The 24828-nt window shown below is 44.8% G+C and overlaps 1 protein-coding gene across 5 annotated transcripts in view; it reads left to right on the top strand.

Annotated features, from left to right (window-relative positions):
- The window catches only part of CLASP1 (cytoplasmic linker associated protein 1), a 484411-nt gene that overhangs the window by 219002 nt on the left and 240581 nt on the right, over positions 1 to 24828 (top strand). For all 5 annotated transcript variants that reach the window (XM_030210422.1, XM_030210418.1, XM_030210420.1 and 2 more), the window contains exons 12-16: positions 2339 to 2484; positions 15102 to 15237; positions 15430 to 15500; positions 17787 to 17846; positions 20354 to 20431. In XM_030210422.1, coding sequence (XP_030066282.1) covers positions 2339 to 2484; positions 15102 to 15237; positions 15430 to 15500; positions 17787 to 17846; positions 20354 to 20431 — 491 coding nt within the window. The remainder of the gene's footprint in view (positions 1 to 2338; positions 2485 to 15101; positions 15238 to 15429; positions 15501 to 17786; positions 17847 to 20353; positions 20432 to 24828) is intronic.

Raw genomic sequence — 24828 nt, forward strand, 5'->3', positions numbered from 1 at the left:
TGCATATTTTGTTCAATTCTTTTTACCTTATTTCTAAAGAGAGAATGGCAACAAAAATGATAAAAAGGCAGTAGAGGCTTCCTTTATGAAGAAAGGCTAAACCGGTTGTAGCTCTTCAGGTTGGAGAAGAGATGATTGTGGGGGGGAGGGGGGAGGAGGGGATTTGGATTTAGCACACATCCTTTTCGTACTAGCGTAAGACGCATTACATTCAGGTACAGTAGGAATTTTCCTATTCCCAGAGGCTTACACTCTGTCTATACCTATGTAACATAGTAACATACATAGTAGATGACGGCAGAAAAAGACCTGCACGGTCCATCCAGTCTGCCCAACAAGATAACTCATATTTGCTGCTTTTTGTGTATACCCTACTTTGATTTGTACCTGTGCTCTTCAGGGCACAGACCGTATAAGTCTGCCCAGCACTATCCCCGCCTCCCAACCACCCGCCCCTCCTCCCAACCACCGGCTCCGGCACAGACCGCACAAGTCTGCCCAGCACCATCCCCACCTCCCAACCACCAGCCCCGCCTCCCAGCTCCGGCACAGACCGTACAAGTCTGTCCAGCACTATCCCCGCCTCCCAACCACCAGCCCCGCCTCCCGATCCTGACTAAGCTCCTGAGGATCCATTCCTTCGGCACAGGATTCCTTTATGCTTATCCCACGCATGTTTGAATTCCGTTACCGTTTTCATTTCCACCACCTCCCGCGGGAGGGCATTCTATGGCAGCGGAAGATTAAGTGACTTGCTGAAGATCACAAGAAGTTTCATTGGGATTTCGAGCCTCTGCTTTCCTGGTTCTCAGCCCACTACTCTAATCATTAGTTTATGCAAGAGTGATTTATAAAATCATGAGTGGCGTGAAACAAATAAGTAGGTAATGGTAAAACTAGATGCCACTCCATGAAAGTAATAGATTTAAACACAATTGGAGAGAGAATACATTGACTGAAGAAAAATGACCTCACTATGGAATTTACTGCAGGAGGATGTGGTCAAGGCACCTAGTTTAATTAGGTTTAAAAGGGGTTTAGACAAATTCCTGGAGGAAAAGTCCATAAGCAACAATAATATACATAAATAACAAATTCAGAGGCAAAAAAATATGCTCAAGGTGAATACAATTCATTAAGGGGCTCCCTTTATTAAGGTGCGCTAAAAGATAAGCAATTTAATTACTAGGTCAGCTTGGGAAAAGCTATCACTTGTACTTGGGATTGAAGAACTAGAAATAGATCTACTGTTTGGGATCTGCCACGTATTTCCTAGCGACTGGTATTGGCCATCATCTGAGACGGGATGCGCTTCTTATGTTCTTTGGTAAACAGATGCTTACTTGTTTAAAACGGTTGTCTGAAACCTGCCCCCTCCCCTGATCCCTGTGCAAGTAAAAGTAATTGTGCTTGTTATAATGGGTAAAAACGGGCAGATTACGACAAGGGAGAGAAAATCAAATACATACCTGCATTTTCCCTTCAGCCCAAATTTTCAAAGAGAAATGTTGCAGGAAGTTTAAGTTTTGAAAATTAGTGTGCAGTGCAGCAGGTAGTCTCAAAACCGCTTGGTATCAGACTGTTAGATCATAGTAACTTTCCTTTAATAAAGCACATTTTATGTAATCTGTTGCATTTTTATTTATGTTGCATTAATATTTAATAATTGTTTTATTGAAGTTAGTGTTTCATTGATGTGTTTGTTTATATTCATTTATTAGTGTTTATTGTAGTATGCTTTTGTATTCATTGTAACTTGTATTGTGTATTGCTGTGTCCAGTAGAAAGATGTAACCAAAATTCAATGCATTACATTTTATGTGTATCGTTGACATCATTTATCAGGTAAATGTTGCATCATCAAAGCTAAGCAAAAAGCATAACAAAGACCTTCAGAAGCAGGGCAATGGGAGATTCTTTATTATAAGGACCCGACACAGTCCATGTTTCAGTGATTCTTCACCTGCCTCAGGGGTCTGATAAAATAAGAAAATGCTATAATAAATGATAGTGTGTCGGGTCCTTATAATAAAGAATCTCCCATTGTCCTGTTCCTGAAGGTCTTTGTTGTGCTTTTTGCTTCACTTTGTCTTATTGGTGTACTTTGGACCCTCTCATTTCCACTGCAAAGCTACCTAGATGTTTAATGAGTAATCATTATCTTAATATTTTTAAGTAACATTGGTGAAAAATTATGTTTTTATGTTTTTTTTTAATTTGCTTTAAAACCTGTGCATTTTGCTCTGTTGAAAGTACTGTTATTTACTTGGAAAGATTCTGTGTACTGTGCTGCTGTCTTTTATCGTACGTAAACTTATAAATTGTATGTTGCTGACAGCTGAAGAAAATCCGTTCTCTATTGTTGGCTGGAGCTGCTGAGCATGACTCCTTCTTTCAACATCTCCGCCTGCTGGATGGAGCATTTAAGCTATCTGCTAAAGACTTGCGTTCTCAGGTGGTACGAGAGGCGTGTATTACCTTAGGGTAAGGAATCTCGTCATACATTGCTAAATGGCATGCAAAGAAATGTATTTATTTAATTTATGTATTGAGATTTGTTAACCACCTTTATGAAGAGATTCACCCAATGCTGGGATGGAACACAATGGTAGTAAAGCATTTTGCACAATTTCTTTTTTTTTTTTTTGGAGGGGGGGGGGGGCAGTATGTGTCTCAGTGCGCTATAGAGCCCAGTTAATATAGTTACATTTTATCTATAGGACAGAATTAGAAAGTAAAAAGTGGATAGAGTTCATTTGCTGTAGTTTAGGGAAGGGATTAGAAAAACACCATGCCTCCTGAATTTGCATAAACAGATATTGTAAATCAGTCCTTTTTGTAAAACCTTTTATTGTGTTAGATATTTATAATAATATCACAGCCCAAAAATAAAACCTGTGGAATGATATTTTGATGTGAAAATCATCATTTTATGAGACTGCACTATGATCTATATGGGGATTGATTTATAAATACTATATATGACTAGAAGTAATTTTTCAAAGCATTTCAAAGGTAACTCTGAAAATAGGCTTTTGTCAAATAACTCCAAACCCCCCACCCCACACACACATGTGGGTAAAATTATATGCATGTAGCTTGTGCACAATTAAGTTACTTGAACTGAGTTCGGGTGGAAGTATGCATATACTTGTGTTTGGAAAATACATTGAAGCATACACAGGGAAATGTATATGAATAATTTTAGGCTCATTTTGCTTAAACAGTAGTGCCTTTTCAGGACTGTCCATCCATATACATCTATTTGCCATGTGCAACCAGATGTCTACGGCTTCAGTTAAGAATTGCCTGTTAGCTGCAGGTGGCAGGGAGGTAACGCCTTACTGCAGGAAAACGTGAACCAGCAGAAGGAGGAAGCCATGGTAGGTGAGGCCTTGCTGCTAGAAAGAAGAGCTGCAGTGGCAGGGAGGCCAGACCCAGAGGCTAGAAAGAAGCAAGCCAGAATAATGTGAGGAGGAAAGAGCATGTGGGCAGGTTAGAGCCCTCCGCTGCATGAGAAGGAGAGCTGAGCATTTAAAGCAGCAGCATGCTGACTGGACCTGAGCCCCATTGTGGCCACAGAGAGAATAAAAGGAGCAAGGTGAAGAAACGTTGAAGGGGGCATAAGGGAGAGGGAAGAATAAAACAGATGGAGGGAAATTGGGAGAGTTCAGGTTAGTAAGGTGGGGAATTTGTTTCTAAATGATAAATCAGCTTACAGACAATTTTTGTAATGTATAGTGAAATAATTTCTTTTGGGCATTATTTTGGGTTTAGGTGTGTGTGACTTATTGAATCAATATGATATATAAATAGGTGTGTATATACATTTATGTAGGCAATTATATTACAACTATACCCAAAATGAAACCCAGTTTAAATTGAGTTTCTCCGAGGACAAGCAGGCTGCTTGTTCTCACTGATGGGTGACGTCCACGGCAGCCCCTCCAATCGGAAACTTCACTAGCAAAGTCCTTTGCTAGCCCTCGCGCACCGCGCATGCGCGGCCGTCTTCCCGCCCGAAACCGGCTCGAGCCGGCCAGTCTTCTTTTGTCCGCACTCGGTACGGTCGTGTTTTCGCTGTGTCGAGCCCCGGAAAGTCGACCTCGCGCGTCCAATTTGTTTTGAACGTGTTTTTTTCCTTCGGGAAAGCCCGGGATCTTCGAGTGCATCGACGTCGTCAGCGTCCAGACCTTCTTCCTCGGCCGCCCCTGCATCGAGTGCATCGAGGCATCGGGCCTCTGCATCGGCGCCGAGACATCGGATAGCTGCATCGACGTCGGTGGTACCAGGACCTCGTCTGCTGATGTCGTCGGACGGTGGTGCATCGGGTGGAGTGCAGGTGAGGGCTGTCCATTCCCCTGCTGGTGGCGGTGAGCCCTCGGGTGGGTCTCCGCCTACCCTGAGGGCTCCTGCGGTACAGCCCCCCCGAGATCGACCTTCTTCAGTCTCGGCCCCGAGGAAGCGACGGATGGATTCGACGTCCTCCTCGTCGGTGCCGGGGAGCTCCGGTGACATGCTTCGGAAGAAATCGAAGAAGCATCGACACCGGTCTCCTCCCCGTGTCGGCACCGAGAGCTCTGGGTCGCCGAGGGATTCGGCACCCAGCAGGCATCGGCACCGAGAGGACCGCTCACCCTCTGTTCAGGAGGTGTCGATGCGCTCCGCTCTGGACAGCCCGGAACAGCCTCCACGCCCGGAACAGGTACTGACGTCGACGCCTGCATCGACCTCTCAGCCTTTCTCTGCAGCCGCTCTTAACGAGAGCCTCCGGGCCGTTCTCCCAGAGATTCTGGGAGAGCTGTTGCGCCCTACCCCTCCGGTACTGGCGGTGCTTGCGCCACCGGTACCGTCGAGCGTGGCGCCGGCTGGCCCATCGCCCAGGTTGAGGTCCCCGACGTCGGTACCGCGTGCGGTACCGACCGCGGCCACCTCCCAGGAAGGCTCCCCGACTACGTCGGCGGAGGGAGCTTCGCCGATGCGGGCGAGGGAGTCTACCTCTCGACGCCCCCATCGTGGACGGGGTTCCACGGAGTCGAGCAGGGCGAGGTTGCAGACACAGGTCCGTGAACTTGTGTCTGACACCGAGGGTGAGGCCTCGTGGGAGGAAGAGGAAGATCCCAGATATTTCTCTGACGAGGAGTCTGAGGGTCTTCCGTCTGATCCCACTCCCTCTCCTGAGAGACAGCTTTCTCCTCCCGAGAGTCTGTCTTTTGCCTCCTTTGTCCGGGAGATGTCTACGGCCATCCCCTTCCCGGTGGTTGTGGAGGACGAGCCCAGGGCTGAAATGTTTGAGCTCCTGGACTATCCTTCTCCACCTAAGGAAGCGTCCACTGTTCCCTTGCACCATGTCCTGAAGAAGACATTGCTTGCGAACTGGACCAAGCCATTAACTAATCCCCACATTCCCAAGAAGATCGAGTCCCAGTACCGGATCCATGGGGACCCAGAGCTGATGCGCACTCAGTTGCCTCATGACTCTGGAGTTGTGGATTTGGCCCTAAAGAAGGCTAAGAGTTCTAGGGAACATGCTTCGGCGCCCCCGGGCAAGGACGCTAGAACCTTAGACTCCTTTGGGAGGAAGGCCTACCATTCCTCTATGCTCGTGTCCAAGATCCAGTCTTACCAGCTCTACACGAGCATACACATGCGGAATAATGTGCGGCAGTTGGCGGGCTTGGTTGATGCTCTTCCCCCTGAGCAAGCCAAGCCTTTTCAGGAGGTGGTCAGGCAGCTGAAGGCGTGCAGAAAATTCCTGGCCAGAGGAGTTTATGACACTTTTGATGTTGCGTCCAGGGCCGCTGCTCAAGGTGTGGTGATGCGCAGGCTCTCATGGCTGCGTGCCGCCGACCTGGAGAATAGAATCCAGCAGCGGATTGCGGACTCGCCTTGCCGTGCGGATAACATTTTTGGCGAAAAAGTCGAACAGGTGGTAGAGTCTCTCCACCAGCGGGACACCGCATTCGACAAGTTCGCCCGCCGGCAGCCTTCAGCTTCTACCTCTACAGGTAGACGATTTTTCGGGGGAAGGAAGACTGTTCCCTATACTTCTGGCAAGCGTAGGTACAATCCTCCTTCCCGACAGCCTGCGGCCCAGGCTAAGCCCCAGCGCGCTCGCTCTCGTCAGCAGCGTGCGAATCAGCAAGGCCCCGCGGCTCCCCAGCAAAAGCAAGGGGCGAGCTTTTGACTGGCTCCAGCAGAGCATAGCCGACATCCAAGTGTCAGTGCCGGGCGACCTGCCTGTCGGAGGGAGGTTGAAAGCTTTTCACCAAAGGTGGCCTCTCATAACCTCCGATCAGTGGGTTCTCCAAATAGTCCGGCAAGGATACACCCTCAATTTGGCCTCACAACCTCCAAATTGTCCACCGGGAGCTCAGTCCTACAGCTTCCAGCACAAGCAGGTACTTGCAGAGGAACTCTCCGCCCTTCTCAGCGCCAATGCGGTCGAGCCCGTGCCATCCGGGCAAGAAGGGCTGGGGTTCTATTCCAGGTACTTCCTTGTGGAAAAGAAAACAGGGGGGATGCGTCCCATCCTAGACCTAAGGGCCCTGAACAAATATCTCGTAAAAGAAAAGTTCAGGATGCTTTCCCTGGGCACCCTTCTCCCCATGATTCAGCAAAACGATTGGCTATGCTCTCTGGACTTGAAGGATGCCTACACACACATCCCGATACTGCCAGCTCACAGACAGTATCTGCGATTTCAGCTGGGCGCACGCCACTTCCAGTACTGTGTGCTACCCTTTGGGCTCGCCTCTGCGCCCAGGGTGTTCACAAAGTGCCTAGCTGTGGTAGCAGCGGCGCTTCGCAGGCTGGGGGTGCACGTGTTCCCATATCTCGACGATTGGCTGGTGAAGAACACATCCGAGGCAGGAGCCCTGCAGTCCATGCAGATGACTATTCGCCTCCTGGAGCTACTGGGGTTTGTGATAAATTACCCAAAGTCCCATCTTCTCCCAGTGCAGAAACTCGAATTCATCGGAGCCCTGCTGGATTCTCGGACGGCTCGCGCCTATCTCCCAGAGGCGAGGGCCAACAACTTGTTGTCCCTCGTCTCGCGGGTGCGAGCGTCCCAGCAGATCACAGCTCGGCAGATGTTGAGATTGCTGGGCCACATGGCTTCCACAGTTCATGTGACTCCCATGGCCCGCCTTCACATGAGATCTGCTCAATGGACCCTAGCCTCCCAGTGGTATCAGGCCGCCGGGGGTCTAGAGGACGTGATCCACCTGTCCACGAGTTTTCTCGAATCCCTGTATTGGTGGACGATTTGCTCCAATTTGACTCTGGGACGTCCCTTCCAAATTCCTCAGCCTCAAAAAGTGCTGACCACGGATGCGTCTCTCCTGGGATGGGGAGCTCATGTCGATGGGCTTCACACCCAAGGAAGGTGGTCCCTCCAAGAAAGCGATCTACAGATCAATCTTCTGGAGTTGCGAGCGATCTGGAACGCTCTGAAGGCTTTCAGAGATCGGCTGTCCCACCAAATTATCCAAATTCAGACAGACAATCAGGTTGCCATGTACTATGTCAACAAGCAGGGGGGCACCGGATCTCGCCCCCTGTGTCAGGAAGCCGTCAGCATGTGGCTCTGGGCTCGCCGTCAAGGCATGGTGCTCCAAGCCACATATCTGGCAGGCGTAAACAACAGTCTGGCCGACAGGTTGAGCAGGATTATGCAACCTCACGAGTGGTCGCTCAATTCCCGTGTGGTGCGACAGATCTTCCAGGCGTGGGGCACCCCCCTGGTGGATCTCTTCGCATCTCAAGTGAACCACAAGGTCCCTCAGTTCTGTTCCAGGCTTCAGGCCCACGGCAGACTGGCGTCGGATGCCTTCCTCCTGGATTGGGGGGAAGGTCTGCTGTATGCTTATCCTCCCATTCCTCTGGTGGGGAAGACTTTGTTGAAACTCAAGCAAGACCGAGGCACCATGATTCTGATTGCTCCCTTTTGGCCGCGTCAGATCTGGTTCCCTCTTCTTCTGGAGTTATCCTCCGAAGAACCGTGGAGATTGGAGTGTTTTCCGACCCTCATCACGCAGGACGAAGGGGCTCTTCTGCATCCCAACCTCCAGTCCCTGGCTCTCACGGCCTGGATGTTGAGGGCGTAGACTTTGCCTCTTTGGGTCTGCCAGAGGGTGTCTCCCGCATCTTGCTTGCTTCCAGGAAAGACTCCACTAAGAGAAGTTACTTCTTTCATTGGAGGAGGTTTGCCGTCTGGTGTGACAGCAAGGCCCTAGATCCTCGCTCTTGTCCTACACAGACCCTGCTTGAATACCTTCTCCACTTGTCTGAGTCTGGTCTGAAGACCAACTCCGTAAGGGTTCACCTTAGTGCAATCAGTGCATACCATTACCAAGTGGAAGGTAAGCCGATCTCAGGACAGCCTTTAGTTGTTCGCTTCATGAGAGGTTTGCTTTTGTCAAAGCCCCCTGTCAAGCCTCCTACAGTGTCATGGGATCTCAATGTCGTTCTCACCCAGCTGATGAAACCTCCTTTCGAGCCACTGAATTCCTGCCATCCGAAGTACTTGACCTGGAAGGTCATTTTCTTGGTGGCAGTTACCTCGGCTCGTAGAGTCAGTGAGCTTCAGGCCCTGGTAGCCCAGGCCCCTTACACCAAATTTCATCACAACAGAGTAGTCCTCCGCACTCACCCTAAGTTTCTGCCAAAGGTTGTGTCGGAGTTCCATCTGAACCAGTCAATTGTCTTGCCAACATTCTTTCCCCGTCCTCATTCCTGCCCTGCTGAACGTCAGCTGCACACATTGGACTGCAAGAGAGCATTGGCCTTCTATCTGGAGCGGACACAGCCCCACAGACAGTCCGCCCAATTGTTTGTTTCTTTTGATCCCAACAAGAGGGGAGTGGCTGTAGGGAAACGCACCATATCCAATTGGCTAGCAGATTGCATTTCCTTCACTTACGCCCAGGCTGGGCTGGCTCTTGAGGGTCATGTCACGGCTCATAATGTTAGAGCCATGGCAGCGTCGGTAGCCCACTTGAAGTCAGCCACCATGGAGGAAATTTGCAAAGCTGCGACGTGGTCATCTGTCCACACATTCACATCTCATTACTGCCTGCAGCAGGATACCCGACGTGACAGTCGGTTCGGGCAGTCAGTTCTTCAGAACCTGTTTGGGCTTTAGGATCCAACTCCACCCCCCGAGGGCCCTGTTTGTTCTGTTCCAGGCTACACTCTCAGTTAGTTGGTAATTTTTTAGGTCAATCTCAGTTATGTCCTCGCCGTTGCGAGGCCCAATTGACCAATGTTGTTGTTTTGAGTGAGCCTGGGGGCTAGGGATACCCCATCAGTGAGAACAAGCAGCCTGCTTGTCCTCGGAGAAAGCGAATGCTACATACCTGTAGAAGGTATTCTCCGAGGACAGCAGGCTGATTGTTCTCACAAACCCGCCCGCCTCCCCTTTGGAGTTGTGTCTTCCCTTGAAGTGTATTGTCTTGCTACATACTGGACTGGCCGGCTCGAGCCGGTTTCGGGCGGGAAGACGGCCGCGCATGCGCGGTGCGCGCGGGCGCGCGAGGGCTAGCAAAGGACTTTGCTAGTGAAGTTTCCGATTGGAGGGGCTGCCGTGGACGTCACCCATCAGTGAGAACAATCAGCCTGCTGTCCTCGGAGAATACCTTCTACAGGTATGTAGCATTCGCTATACCGTTCATTACATAGTGATGATTTTGTACAAAGTTAACAAGCAATTTAGGTTTGTTAGGTGCTGTCAGTGTTGCTCATAGTTGGAGAAATTTGGTCATGTTTTTTCATCAGTTGGTAAACAAACTGCCCATTAAGCTTCAATATTGAGAAACTAGTAAAAAAGGCCCGTTTCTGGCTGAAATTAAACGGGCGCTAGCAAGGTTTTGCGTGGAGTGTGTATGTTTGTGTGAGTGACTGTGTGAGAGTGAGAATGTGCAAGTGTGTGTGTGTGTGTGTGACAGAGAGTGGGTGTGAGTGTGTCTGTGAGAGAGCGTGTGTGAATGTGAGAATGAGTGTGCGCGAGTGCTTATGTGAGATACTGTATTAAGAAAGTACTGTTATTGGTAGAAGTATTTGCTTAAAAATGAGGATGCAGCTACTTGTATTTCTAATATAAAATGATGATTTCATTGTAGCAAGACCAGTCCAGATGCATGTGTTATGCTCCTCTACAAGCAGATGGAAGAGGAGAATATAAGAACATAAACATTTTTCATACTGGAACAGACCAAAGGTCCATCAAGCCCAGTATCCTGTTTCCAACAGTGGCCAACCCAGGTCACAAGTACCTGGCAAGATCCCAAAACATTTTATGGTGCTTATACTAGAAATAAGCGGTGGATCTTCCCCATGGTCATGTTAATAATGGCTTTTATGGACTTTTCTTTTAAGAAGTTATCCAAACCTTTTTTAATCCCTGCTAAGTTAACTGCTTCTACAACATTCTCTGGCAACAAATTCCAGAGTTTAATTACACATTGAGTGAAGAAATATTTTCTCCTATTTGTTTTAAAATTACTACTTTGTAGCTTCATTGTATGCCTCCTAGTCCTAGTTTTTTTGGAAAGAGTAAACAAGCAATTCACGTCTACCTGTTCCACTCCACTCATTATTTTGTAGACCTCTATCATATCTCACCTCAGCCGTCTTTTCTCCAAGCTGACGAGCCCTAGCCGCTTTAGTCTTTCCTTATAGGGAAGTCGTCCCATCCTCTTTATCATTTTTGTTGCCCTTCTCTGTACCTTTTCTATTCCAATATATCTTTTTTGAGATTCGGTGACCAGAATTGCAGTTTCACTATGGAGCGATATAAAGGCATTATAACATCCTCATTTTTGTTTTCCATTCCTTTCCTAATAATACCTAACATTCTATTTGCTTTCTTAGCCGCCACTACACACTGAGCAGAGGGTTTCAACCTATCATCAACGATGACACCTAGGATCCTTTTCCTGATCAGTGACTCCTAATAGGGAGCCTTGCATCACGTAGCTATAGTTTGGGTTCCTCTTTCCCACATGCATCACTTTGCTCTTGCTCACATTAAATGTCATCTGCCATTTGGATGCCCAATCTCCCAGTGTCGTAAGGTCCTCTTGCAATTTTTCACAATCTTCTGCAATTTAACAACTTTGAATAATTATGTGTGATCAGAAAATTTAATTACCTCACTAGTTATTCCCATCTCTAGATCATTTATAAATATGTTAAAAAGCAATGGTCCTAGTACAGACCCCTGCAGGACCCCACTATCTACCCTTCTCCATTGAGAATACTGAGCATTTAGCCCTACTCTCTGTTTTCTATCTTTTAACCAGTTTTTAATCCATGATAGAACACTACCTCCTATCCCATGACTTTCCAATTTCCTCTGGAGCCTTTCATGAAGTACTTTGTCAAATGCCTTTTGAAAATCCAGATACAAATATCAACTGGCTCACCTTTATCCACATATTTGTTCACCCCTTCAAAGAAATGTAATAGATTGGTGAGGCAAGATTTCCCTTCACTAAATCCATGTTGGCTTTGTCTTATTGATCCATGCTTATGTACATGCTCTGTAATTTTGTTCTTTTTAATAGTCTTACCATTTTGCCCAGCACCAATTTCAGGCTCACTGGTCTATAATTTCTGGGATCGGTGTTATATTGGCCACCCTCCAATCTTCTGGTACCATTCTTGATGTTAAAGATAAATTACATATTATTAACAATAGTTCTGCAAGTTAATTTTTCAATTCTATCAGTACTCTGGAAGTATACCATCCGGTCCAGGTGATTTTCTACTGTTCAGTTTGTCAAATTGCTCCATTACATCTACCAGGTTTACAGAGATTTGATTCAGTTTCTCTGACTTCTCTGCATTGAATACCATTTCTGTCACCGGTATCTCTCCCACATTTTCCTCGGTGAAGACTGAAGCAAAGAATTCATGTAATCTCGTATGCTATGGCCTTGTCTTCCCTGAGTGCCTCTTTTACCCCTCGTTCATCTAGCTGCTCATGGCACACTGTGGACTAGATTCTATATAAGGTGCCTGAAAAATCAGAGCTGAAAATATTTCTGTCTAATTCTGTAAACTGCACCTATATTTAGGCACAGTTTAAAGAATATGCCTAGTGGGTTTATAGAATACAGTGGGGGAAATAAGTATTTGATCCCTTGCTGATTTTGTAAGTTTGCCCACTGACAAAGACATGAGCAGCCCATAATTGAAGGGTAGGTTATTGGTAACAGTGAGAGATAGCACATCACAAATTAAATCCGGAAAATCACATTGTGGAAAGTATATGAATTTATTTGCATTCTGCAGAGGGAAATAAGTATTTGATCCCCCACCAACCAGTAAGAGATCTGGCCCCTACAGACCAGGTAGATGCTCCAAATCAACTCGTTACCTGCATGACAGACAGCTGTCGGCAATGGTCACCTGTATGAAAGACACCTGTCCACAGACTCAGTGAATCAGTCAGACTCTAACCTCTACAAAATGGCCAAGAGCAAGGAGCTGTCTAAGGATGTCAGGGACAAGATCATACACCTGCACAAGGCTGGAATGGGCTACAAAACCATCAGTAAGACGCTGGGCGAGAAGGAGACAACTGTTGGTGCCATAGTAAGAAAATGGAAGAAGTACAAAATGACTGTCAATCGACAAAGATCTGGGGCTCCACGCAAAATCTCACCTCGTGGGGTATCCTTGATCATGAGGAAGGTTAGAAATCAGCCTACAACTACAAGGGGGGAACTTGTCAATGATCTCAAGGCAGCTGGGACCACTGTCACCACGAAAACCATTGGTAACACATTATGACATAACGGATTGCAATCCTGCAGTGCCCGCAAGGTCCCCCTGCTCCGGAAGGCACATGTGACGGCCCGTCTGAAGTTTGCCAGTGAACACCTGGATGATGCCGAGAGTGATTGGGAGAAGGTGCTGTGGTCAGATGAGACAAAAATTGAGCTCTTTGGCATGAACTCAACTCGCCGTGTTTGGAGGAAGAGAAATGCTGCCTATGACCCAAAGAACACCGTCCCCACTGTCAAGCATGGAGGTGGAAATGTTATGTTTTGGGGGTGTTTCTCTGCTAAGGGCACAGGACTACTTCACCGCATCAATGGGAGAATGGATGGGGCCATGTACCGTACAATTCTGAGTGACAACCTCCTTCCCTCCGCCAGGGCCTTAAAAATGGGTCGTGGCTGGGTCTTCCAGCACGACAATGACCCAAAACATACAGCCAAGGCAACAAAGGAGTGGCTCAGGAAGAAGCACATTAGGGTCATGGAGTGGCCTAGCCAGTCACCAGACCTTAATCCCATTGAAAACTTATGGAGGGAGCTGAAGCTGCGAGTTGCCAAGCGACAGCTCAGAACTCTTAATGATTTAGAGATGATCTGCAAAGAGGAGTGGACCAAAATTCCTCCTGACATGTGTGCAAACCTCATCATCAACTACAGAAGACGTCTGACCGCTGTGCTTGCCAACAAGGGTTTTGCCACCAAGTATTAGGTCTTGTTTGCCAGAGGGATTAAATACTTATTTCCCTCTGCAGAATGCAAATAAATTCATATACTTTCCACAATGTGATTTTCCGGATTTAATTTGTGATGTGCTATCTCTCACTGTTACCAATAACCTACCCTTCAATTATGGGCTGCTCATGTCTTTGTCAGTGGGCAAACTTACAAAATCAGCAAGGGATCAAATACTTATTTCCCCCACTGTACATCTAGTGGCCATGCCTGCACCTAGCTCTATGCGCGGCCATTTATGCCAAGTAAGACTTGGTGTAAATACCGGTGCCTAAGTTAGTCATGGAGCAGGAGTATTCTATAGCTTATGCTTTGAATGTGAAAGATTAAGTATGCATACATCTCTCCCTGCTAATTTTGGGGCATAGATTGTAGAAGTCTGCTCTGCACTGGTTCTGTTTGCCAACTACTGAGTTGCTGTCAAAGTCCACTCGAGCCTTGATCTTGATCTGACTTTGCCATTCATGGGCCATGGGGCTGCAGGCCTCTGCAATGGAATCTGTCAGGGAATGAAAACAGAGATCTGGTTATGTTCCTGGTATTTGTTAGCTTTGTGACAAGAATGCTGGAGTTCTGGTTCTGCATGGGTACTATATATGGGGTGACATTAGCACTTTGGTGTTCTCTGCTTCCATTTGATAATAGAGGAGCATAACTCACACATTTGACTGGTATGACTGGACTTGAGGAAAGGCAACTACCAGGTAAGTAATTATTCATTTCCCCTTCTTGACTTTATTAGAAGACAAGACAAACATTTAAGACTATAGGAAATAGCACTTTTTTTTAAACAATCTTATTTTCAAGTAATTGTATAAAGATGGATGATGTTTACTAGTGGCACCCGTTGAATTCTGCAGTAACAGTACAGTGTCTAGTGAAAGTGAGAGATTTTTTACACATAGTAACATATTAACCTAGTAGATGATGGCAGATAAAGCCCTGTATGGTCCATCCAGTCTGCCCAACAAGATAAACTCATAGCAAAAGGTATAATGTGATATTATATATGTATACTTGCTCTTTATCTGTCCTTGCCATTTCAGGGCACAGACTGTAGAAGTCTGTCCGTGACTGGCCTTGTTCTTCAACTACTAAAGTTGTCATAAAAACCCCATTCCAACCCATCTAAATCTGTCGAACCACGATCAGAGCACAGACTGTAGAAGTCTGCCCGGCACTGGCCTTGTTCTCTGGCTACTGAAGCTGAATCTTATATTGTTAAGATCAGGGCTTTTTTTTGAGGGGGTACTTGGGGGTACTGAGTACCGGCACCTTTTCCATTGTCTGCTAAAATTGACCTCTGGTCCCCAAGTTTTAATGAAAAACCTCAGGCTCTACACACCAATTCTGCCTTGTCATAGATTCTGTGAGTGGTTGCAGGGGACCTGGCTATTGTGGGAAGGGTCCCTCAGTGATCACCCCACCTCTGAAGGGTGGCCTGGCATTTGAGTACCAGCACCTTTTTCACTAGATAAAATGCACTGGTTAAGATTAGAAGAGACTGAGTTTTGATCAAACTTATTAACATGCACATACACCTTTAGTTTTATAAGCATTATTTTAATTGTTTTACAGGCATCTCTCATCTGTCTTGGGAAATAAATTTGACCATGGTGCCGAAGCCATTATGCCAACTCTATTCAATCTAGTCCCCAATAGTGCCAAAATCATGGCCACATCTGGTGTTGTAGCCATTAGGTTAATTATTCGAGTAAGTATACCATTTTTTGGATCCCATCAGATTCTGGGTCTTTAAATTGTTTGTAAATGAACATGAAGCTTTCACATTCTATACAGTAATCTTTAATATTGTTTAAAAAGAGTACAAATAAGAGAAGCAAATACTGTAGAGTTGATACAATTCTGCATTTCATTTTCTATTTTGTGTATTATTTCTTTCCAGCATACACATATCCCCAGGCTAATACCCATCATAACTAGTAATTGTACCTCAAAGTCTGTTGCGGTAAGAAGGTAAGCATCTGCTTTTCTGCTTTTGTACAATAATTATGCCTCTGTCCCCACTGATTTCTAGATAGTTTAAATAGTCACATATCCAAAATGTTGCATTGCTTGGATAGTGCAGGTCACTATTATTGAGACAGGGTCACCCTCATACTGAATTTTCTTCATTGGCTGCCACTCAAATTGAGAATTAGTTTAGAGATGCTTGTGCTGGCCAGGGAAGTAGGCCATTCAGTGTTTTGATCGCAGTGGTATGCTCTAAATTGGCAGCTTATGTCCAGTCAGGATGCCTGCCTAAGAATTTCATCAGTGAAGAATAAAAAGCTGATGAGTGCTAAGGATATGTTTTTCTCAGTGCTCCCTAAACTGTGGAATTGAATGTCTCTGAAATAAAGCCTAAAAATTGGGATCTTGATTTATATTTGAATCTTCCTCCTCCTCCCCCTCTCTGTGCTCTTACCTTTTTCTATAGCTGACACTGACGCCAGTGCAATGGCTGTGCCGTTGTGGGGCTTGATCATCTTTGCATGCTCAAGGCCAGCCCGACTCCTGCCCTCAGAGAGTCTCAGCGAAGGCGGGAGCTCCAGGCCTTCATCATGTGTAGATGTTCAAGGCTCCATACTGGCACAGCGCATAGCTGCTTCGCCCATTTCTGTGCATGTTTGCTAATCGCATTTATGTAGCCGCCTCAAAATCCATGGCACCTGCAAGTGCTACAGCACCTCTTGTCCTGCTTCAACTATCCAGACTACCGGCGGATCTGGAGGACAACTCGTGTCTTCTTTTCATTTCCAAGTCCACAGTTTCTGCTCCTCCTCCTGACAGCCCTCTTTCCCTAGCTGCCAGGCACAGACAACAGGGTTCAAACATCTGGGAGCACTACAGGGCTGGTGTTAGACATTCAGGGGCCAAGGGCAGAAACTGTGGAGGGGGCCCAAAAGCTGGTCTTCTGCCTGTGCTTCCTTTAGCTTGAGGCAGGTTTGGCGCCCCATTTGGTATGGGGGCCAGGGGCAATTGCCTTGTTTGTCACCCCCTTATGCCAGCCCGGAAAACATGCACCTCACCTCTCCTGCACTCCACTCAGAGCTTTGTCACCCGTTACAACCCAGCCAGCCTTGGTTAAGTTTTTAAGTTTTGTTTTTCAGTCTCCTATTTCCACTATTCCAGAACCTGTGGGATAGTTGTGTCCATCAACCAGCAGGTAGAGATAGAGAACTGAGAGCTGAGCTGAGATATATCTGTCTTGGCATCCAGTCCAGTTTCTCAGTATTTACTATCTCCAGCAGGTGGATGGACACATTTTTCAGTGGTTTTGAGTGATTTGCTCCTGGTCCAGTTGGTCAACTGGTGGCTTGAGTCTGCAGAATCATATTTGCTGGTCTTCAGATTCCTGTCTGTGGTGCCCTATGAATTTACTTCTTCCTCTTCCCTGCTTCCTGTGGAGCTCTCCTTTTCCAGTACAACAACCTTAAAAAAAAAAAAAAAGGAGAAGGAAAGAGGTTTGCTGGAGAGCATGGGTCAGAGTATCAGTCCTGATCCGTTCTTATTTGGGGTAAGACTTGTGGAGACATTGAGCTTGGGGGAGCAGCCGGCAGAGACTAAAGTTTGACTCAGAATTGCTTGGAGGTCTGCAGGGTCTACTTGGAGCAGGGGAAGGATCTTGACTTGGGACACACTGTGCTGGTGACAGTTGGAGTGAATGGTTACTCCTGCAGAGGCAGTTAAGCGATGTTTCCGATTTGGAATCTGCTGGCTGGTGTTGGGGGTGTTGCAGTGCGTTCAAGCTGGGAATCCTGTGGGACACAGAGGAAATGGTCAGCAGCAGCACAGCTTCTGAATATGCCGGGGTCTTCAGGGCTCTACAGCAGGGCTGCAGTTTGATGCAGGAGAGTATCTACTTTCATTCCGCTTTCTTCCCTTTCCCCATCAGTCCCAGCCTGAGCTTGATTCTGAGCCCCCATCTCCTGTATACCCCTGAAATTGTTCATACAGTTGTACGCAATGCTATTACTGAAAATATGCCAAACAGGTATTTGTTTAAAACTTATATCCTCATCTTCCAATGTTTGTTCCATTGTCTGAAATGATTTTATTAGATCGGTCTTGCTTATCTATATATGATTATACTTTTTTTCAGAGATAATGGATTTTAATTTTTATGAAGAAGTGTAGGATACTGTACCATTTTAGAGGAGTTTGGAAACACTTGTTCTCACCCTCTTGGTACTCCTGTTCAAGCTAACCAAACCAGGTACACATCTGATCTGATCATAATTTTGTTTTCTTCATTTGCAGGCGCTGCTATGAATTTTTAGACTTGCTATTGCTGGAATGGCAGACATACTCCTTGGAAAGGTAGGAACCAAGCTTTCATTTATGCAAAGATTAGTGCCTGAAACGTAATTGCATTTGTGATACATTAAAAAGTGATGTAAGCTCCATAGTTCCTTCTCTATGATCTATTCTCTGATTTTATTCAGGAGCTAAAAAGCATCCCATGCAAGACTTTATATATCTATAGCTATAAGCTGCCCTCTCTTCACCTCTCTAAAGCATTGTCATCAATTGTCTTCATCCTGTTTGGGTCACCTGTACCACATTAGCAGCATTTTTCATGGGACAGTAGCCATGGTGGGAGATTAGTTAGTGCAGGAAGTGGTTAAGAAAGTGAAGTATTCTTTTTTTTTTTTTTTTTCTTGTAATGGATGCTTTGGTGTTTTCTGCAGACCACGAAGGCACCTTTATGCTCCCCTTTGTCCTAAAAAGAGTTCACATCTTTTTCAGATGTGCATATGGAAGTCATGGCCAAAACTATTACTGTGAATTGCTACACAAATATATTTAACAGTTTTTGTCAATATCAGCAGTGGATGTACTGACACCATGAAGAGAGATTTTGCTGCCAAATAGCAAAAAAGCCCCATTCTGATATGGTGACATTGCATCTTGATTTGACACTATCCCCCCTGTTTACTATGCCGTGCGGCAATGCCGACACAGCCCATTCAAAGTGAATAAGTTCATTTGCATGTAGCCAGTGCTTCTTTATCATCCCAGCTGACTATTGTAAACTTCATAAAGATTCTTCTCACCTTTTTATAGCTTGGCATTATTAGAGCCTTTAACACCCTGGTAATGGAAAGTTAATTTCAAAGGCAAAATCACAGGTAGAAAATTAAACCTTTAAAAACTCTGCAGAGAAAACGAGAGCAGGGATGTTTCAGAGCTTGTGTAGCATCTGATTCCCTTTTAAAATCTAAAAGATCTTGGGGCACGTTCTCGAAACAAAAAAAAGGTCCAAAAAAAGTTATTAGGTGGCAGAAGGACGTATTTATCTCAAAACGTCCAAGTTGCGATTTTTGACACCCTGGTTTTAGATGTTTTGCTCCACAGTTCGTCCAAATTTCAAGGGGGCATGTTTTGGGCGGAACGTTGGCGATACCAAAAGATAGACATTTTTCTGCAATAATGGAAGAAAATGAAAATATCTAGGGTCAAAATTAGGATGTTTTTGGCAAGACCTGTTTCAATAACAATTAAGTGATCAAAAGGTGTCCTAAATGACCAGATGACCACTGGAGGGATTAAGGCATAACTTCCTTACTCCCCCAGTTTTCACTGACCTCCTCCCAGCCCCCTATGATGTGACAGTGACAGTACTTGCCAGGCTCTATGACAGCTTCAGATATGATGGCCAGTCTTATTAGAGGCCCAGGAGTAGCCTAGTTTTCATTGCAGAAGGGGACCTAGGCCCATATCCCACTCTAACTGATATACTTGTGGTGGAACATGTGAGCCCTCCGAAAAGCACTAAATACCTACAGTACCTACATATAGATGACACCTGCAGGCATAAGGGCTATTGTAGTGGTGTACATTTGGGTACAGTAGGTTTTTGGTGGGGTTTGGAGGTCTTACCATACAATATAAAGGGGTAACAGTGAGTTTTGTACCTGGAACCTTCTATATGAAGTCCATTGCAGTGCCTCTTAGGGTGTCCCACTGTTCTCTGTATGGCTAGTCTAATAAGTATACTGCCCCCCCCCCCCTTCCCATATATCCCAAGGGCTTGTTTTTGTGCATTTTTTCCCTTGGAATTTTATTTTTTCAAAAATAGTCCAAAAAGATAGACGCACTGAACACAAAAGCATCTAGCAAATGGCCATTTTCGAAGTAAAAATATTGGACGTTTTTCTGGTTTGAAAATGGCCGTGCTATAATTGATTTAGACGTCATATGAAAATGCCCCTCCACATGTATCATCTTTTTCTTATCAAGTTGCAAGCTGTTGGAATGCCTTTCCTCTTAGGATTAGGTCTGAAGTTTGTTATATGAGATTTAGAAAATTACTTAAAGCTTACTTGCTTAAGAAATTCTTTGAGTAATTATTTTTGGCTAATATTTCATTTTTCTGTGTGTTATTTGACTAGATATAGTTAGTCCTCTCGATCGATTGTAATCCACACTGAGCTATTTTTCGTTTGCAGCAGAATATAAGCATTTATTGCATTGTGTTGTATTGTGTCTATGCACAGAAAAGCCATTGGAATAATAGTCACAAGGCTATGTAAGGATACTTTCTGAGAGACTAATTACGTGCAGCACTATAGGTACCATAGAGACAGAGATGACATTGGGAGAATGTCAAAACACAGCCCAAGTCACAAGGTCATTGAGAGAAGAAAGACACCAGGGTTTGAACCACAAAGTAAGAACTGAGAGGAGGAGAACTTGAAGTACGTTTCCTTGTGTTGGCCAGATGAGCAGATCTCTTCTACACTGCAGAACTCTCTCTCTCTTGGCTGCAGAGTCTCTTGTTGCTAATGTTCTTACAAGTTCAAAATATATTCTCCTTATTCCAGGCACATATCAATATTGGCTGAAACGCTAAAGAAGGGCATTCATGACGCAGATTCTGAAGCCAGAATAGAAGCTAGAAAGTAAGTTTTAATACAGAAGTGATGTGGCCTTCTGCAGAACTAACATGTGACTTTTCTGCAAAGATTTAAAATTTCTTTTTAAGAAATGCTTTCTTCGTACTTGAAACTTTCTGTAGTTACTTTTTTTCCCCTTTGTTTAAGCTTTTTATTCAACGAGGCACAGGTACATTTTCAGCAGTATTCGTAGTGGTGGTGTTGCTTTGTTTCAAATTTGAAGTGAATGTTAAAAGCCAGTGCTGTTGATTTATCTCTAACATGCAATTAATGTACAAATGTTAACGGCAATTTAAAAAATAATGCATTAACACATGCAACCGCAGTGTTCAGGTGTTCATTTTTTTTAAAGCGCTAACTGCCACTAGCTGCATTGAGCATCTGCACCTGTAGACCCCTCTACCAAAGAACCCCCAAGTGCATCCATCCCCCTTCTGAAAACCCCCTCAGAAAGAACCCCTCCCAAAGACTCCCCACCCTGAAGAACATCCACCTCCATCCCAAGGATGCCATGGTGGCCTAGGGTAGGGCGGGCAGCAGCATTCCTCAGTTGCTGCTGTCTGTGCTTCGGGTTCAAAATGCTGGCCATGACATTTTAGCAGTAGTATCGTGAGACTATTGTTAGAGTCCTGGCCAACATTTTGAACCCCAGTGTGGATGAACTGACTGTTTCCCACTGCAGCTCCTTTTGACTCTGGGCAAGTCACAACCCTTCATTGCCCCTGGTACAAAATAAGTACCTGAATATATGTAAACTGCTTTGAATGTAGTTGCAAAAACCTCAGAAAGGCGGTATATCAAGTCCCATTTCCTTTTAAAACATGGTTTTCTCATGCTGTGGGTAGATTACCCCTCATGCTCTGTGCAGGTTACCCCTCCCCATCCTGTGCCAGTCTGTTTGCCGCATCAGGCTATATATCAAGCCTTGTATTAAATTAAACATAATACCGCTTTGGTTTTCTTTTAAGAAAGGCGGTATATCGTGCCTTGTATTAAACATTAACTCTTCTCCCTTCTCTATGCCATGTAACTGCCACTGTACGGATAATCAGTATTCTGCAATAGAAATTTTTCAATGGCCCAGGGACTGCCGTATTTGTTGGTTAATGAGTTTCATTTAATGGTTCTTTGTTGGATAAATAGTGCTGTATTGTAGGGCATAATTGTTTTTTCTTCTGCTTGGACAAACTTTGGGGCTTACTAGTAGGATTTAACAATACTGTTTAAATGCCCCCCCTTTTAGACCCCTTCTTGACCCCTCTACACGGAGGGGTAATGAGCGTTAGTTCATCCAAAAGGGTTTGAATTGTTTCCCTGACCTCAAGGGTTACCCAGTCCCATGGGGGTCTGTTCTGGGGAGGCATCAGAAGGCGGAGTTCAAAGCTTATTCCCATGACCACAGCTTTCTGTCTAATAGGGTCTAAGGAGATCTTTGGCCATTTATGTTCCCACATATATTCTATTAAACTTCAACACTAATTTGTGCAGGGAGTGAGTGTCATTTGTATGTGTCTTAGTTTGTAGAATACATGACAAGTAAAGAATAGATAGAAATAAAGACAAACATACTTGTAGAAGAAAAATAATCTTTTATTCTTACCCAAAGACAAGTCTTCAAGTTGGTACATTCATCAGACAGGTTGTAGGTTCAATTACACAGAGCTTCGCCCTTAGAGAAGTTGGAGAAAACTGTGTCCTGTATCTGCCAACTCTCATCCCTTTTATAGGCCGAGATCTTAATACAAGTCAATGACAAGACTGTGTTTTTTTTTTTCTTAATATTTCACAACCTCTGAACATTTTTTTCCCTTTTCCGGCAGGTGTACATCTGTACTATCTGTACCATCTCTTTTCCGGTTCTAGCTATTTCAAAACATTTCCGTTCTTATAAACATGTTTTTCTTGATACCAAAATATCTATTTCAGTTATTGCAAATGATTTTGACACTTCCGTCTTCGTAAACATCTTATTTTTCTCTTTCACAAAAACATCTTAATAATAGCATACCAGTTTCACAACCTTATAGAAAGACAAACTTCATTTTACAAACCATTTTATCCATTATTCAACCATCCTATGTGCCACATTCAATTTGACTGTTGTACCATAAATTGCAGGTTCTCATCCATAAGCCCATTTGTGGGTTATCAGGCCTAGTTAGGGCTTCTCAGCTGCTTAGGGCCATGTAACCTGGCCCACCACCATTCCAGTGGATATGCCTCAAGCTAGAACACATATTAACATTCCCCTCTTCACCCTATCTCATAGGGTGACACCAGGGTTAATATACCATGGTACCATCCATTCCAGAAGGTATTCTATAAGACTATCAGTTTTTGAGAGTCTAAATGTAAACTAACCTGGTACAGTCAGATTTGTTTGGTTTGAGATTACCATGTTGGCACCACTTCAAGTACGTCAATTCTTCTTATCCATATCAGTGGTTTAACAATATGCTATATTAAACTAATAATATTTTTCTACCCATTAATATGCAGGTACAACCTTATTCTTACCTATATACGTATATATTGTTAACAATCATTAGTTCTTTGGTTATATGCTGATTATATCTTGAGTATATATTTGCATAGATTAAATAATCATATTGAATATTGATTGCATTGTTCCATAAAGCATTACGTTATTATATTGTATCCCTGTGTGCTATTACTTGATTATACAGTTGCAGACATTTCTATAGTGTCTCTAGCGTTTGCATAGCGATTGGTCCGTCTCAAAGGGAGATAGTCCAATGTGTTATCTCCAGTGGTGTTGGGAAGGAGATTTTCATACAGGACATATTGTCCTGCTGTTGTCTTTTTTGTTATTGCAGTTTCAATCAAGCGTTCTACTAAGCCTCGAGCACAAGGGATTATGCAGCATCCTACTAGTACAAAAATTGCTACCACTATGATTATGGTAGTGGCTGCAGAAATGATAAATGTCTTCCATTTACCAAAAGCTCTATCCATCCAACCAGTCCAGGATGTGTCGACACCAGAGTTCTCTGCCAATTCTTGTGACAGTGAGGTTAAGCCTTGCAACGCTCTGGTGATCGATCCATCTGGAGCAGTATTATTGGGGATAAAGGTGCAGCACTGTGTACCTATCTTACGGCACACTCCGCCGTCCGCTGCCAAAATCTGGTCAAGCACTAATCTATTTTCTAACGTCATTCTGCTGGTGGCATCTAATTGTGTTGCGATTCCTTGAACCGCGTCTCTAGTGTAGTTCACAAATCTCTGCTGGTTGTAATATATATAGTTGATCCAGTCTAAATTTTTGTTTATAGTAGCCCACCAAAAGAAAACTGATTCGAACCCTGCAGCAATCTGGTTCCTGGCTTTGAACTCATCAGGGACCCCTCTTGGAACTCCAATTGCATCTATATATACCCGATCGTCAAAGGATCCAGGCATTGCATCTCTCTTCACTCGTGAGGAAGAGCTGCTATGAGGAGGGAGCAAGGATGCTATAATGATTGGAATTACCAATTTGACTAGGGCACATCTGCCTGTCCAACTCCTGTGGAGTGTATGGTAGATAGTGTGGGTTCCACAGTACCACCATATATCTGCTCTAGCCTGTGAAAAATCTGTGAGATTTAGATTTCGCAGAGTTCCTTTTTCCAGAGTAGTATTACAATTAGTCAAATTTCCTAGAAACCGTGTATTTCTCACCCCATATCGTTCCAGACATGTATGATATCTGGTGGCAGGATCTGGAATCCTGAATGCGGGTGGAACCCTCATCCGAGGGGGTAAGTAGGGGTGGTGCTCGTCAAGATGTTGACAAGACTGATTGATTTCTTCTTTTACCTGTAATAACTCTAACATACACCAAAACCCATCAGGATCATTGCGGAGATCTAAAGGAAAAGGAACTACTGTTGGTTCTGCCCTTGCATGGGAACAAAAATAACAATTAGAAACATTCAAACTCTTGGTAGTATAATGCGCCCATTCGAGCCATAGGTTTGTCTCTCCAAATCCCGTTTCTAGTGCCACTAAATCTTTGGAATTATTGATTGGTACAATCTAAACTAGAACAGCTTCAGTGTCTGACCAGCCACTTCCCTGAATTAAAGCTGTGTGACTTCAGTAGAAGGACTTGAGTTAGCTAACTTAGGACCTCTTTTATTAAACCGTGCTAGCGATTCCTGGTTCAACAGTGCCTACAAATCCCATTCACATGGGAAATTCTATGTATGGTGCTTTAGAAATTGGTGCCATCAGTGGCGTAGCCAAGGGTGGGCCTGGGTGGGCCCATCCACTTTGGGTTCAGGCCCAGCTAGTAGCAGAACACCTATGATGTGGCTGGCAGAGATTCCCAAGCCCCACCAGCTGAAAACTCCCAACAACTTTCCCTCCTGCATACCTCGAAAAAATAGTGAGCAGTG

This window comes from Microcaecilia unicolor, chromosome 7 (genome assembly GCF_901765095.1).
Source record: "Microcaecilia unicolor chromosome 7, aMicUni1.1, whole genome shotgun sequence".
Taxonomy (NCBI): Eukaryota; Metazoa; Chordata; class Amphibia; order Gymnophiona; family Siphonopidae; genus Microcaecilia; species Microcaecilia unicolor.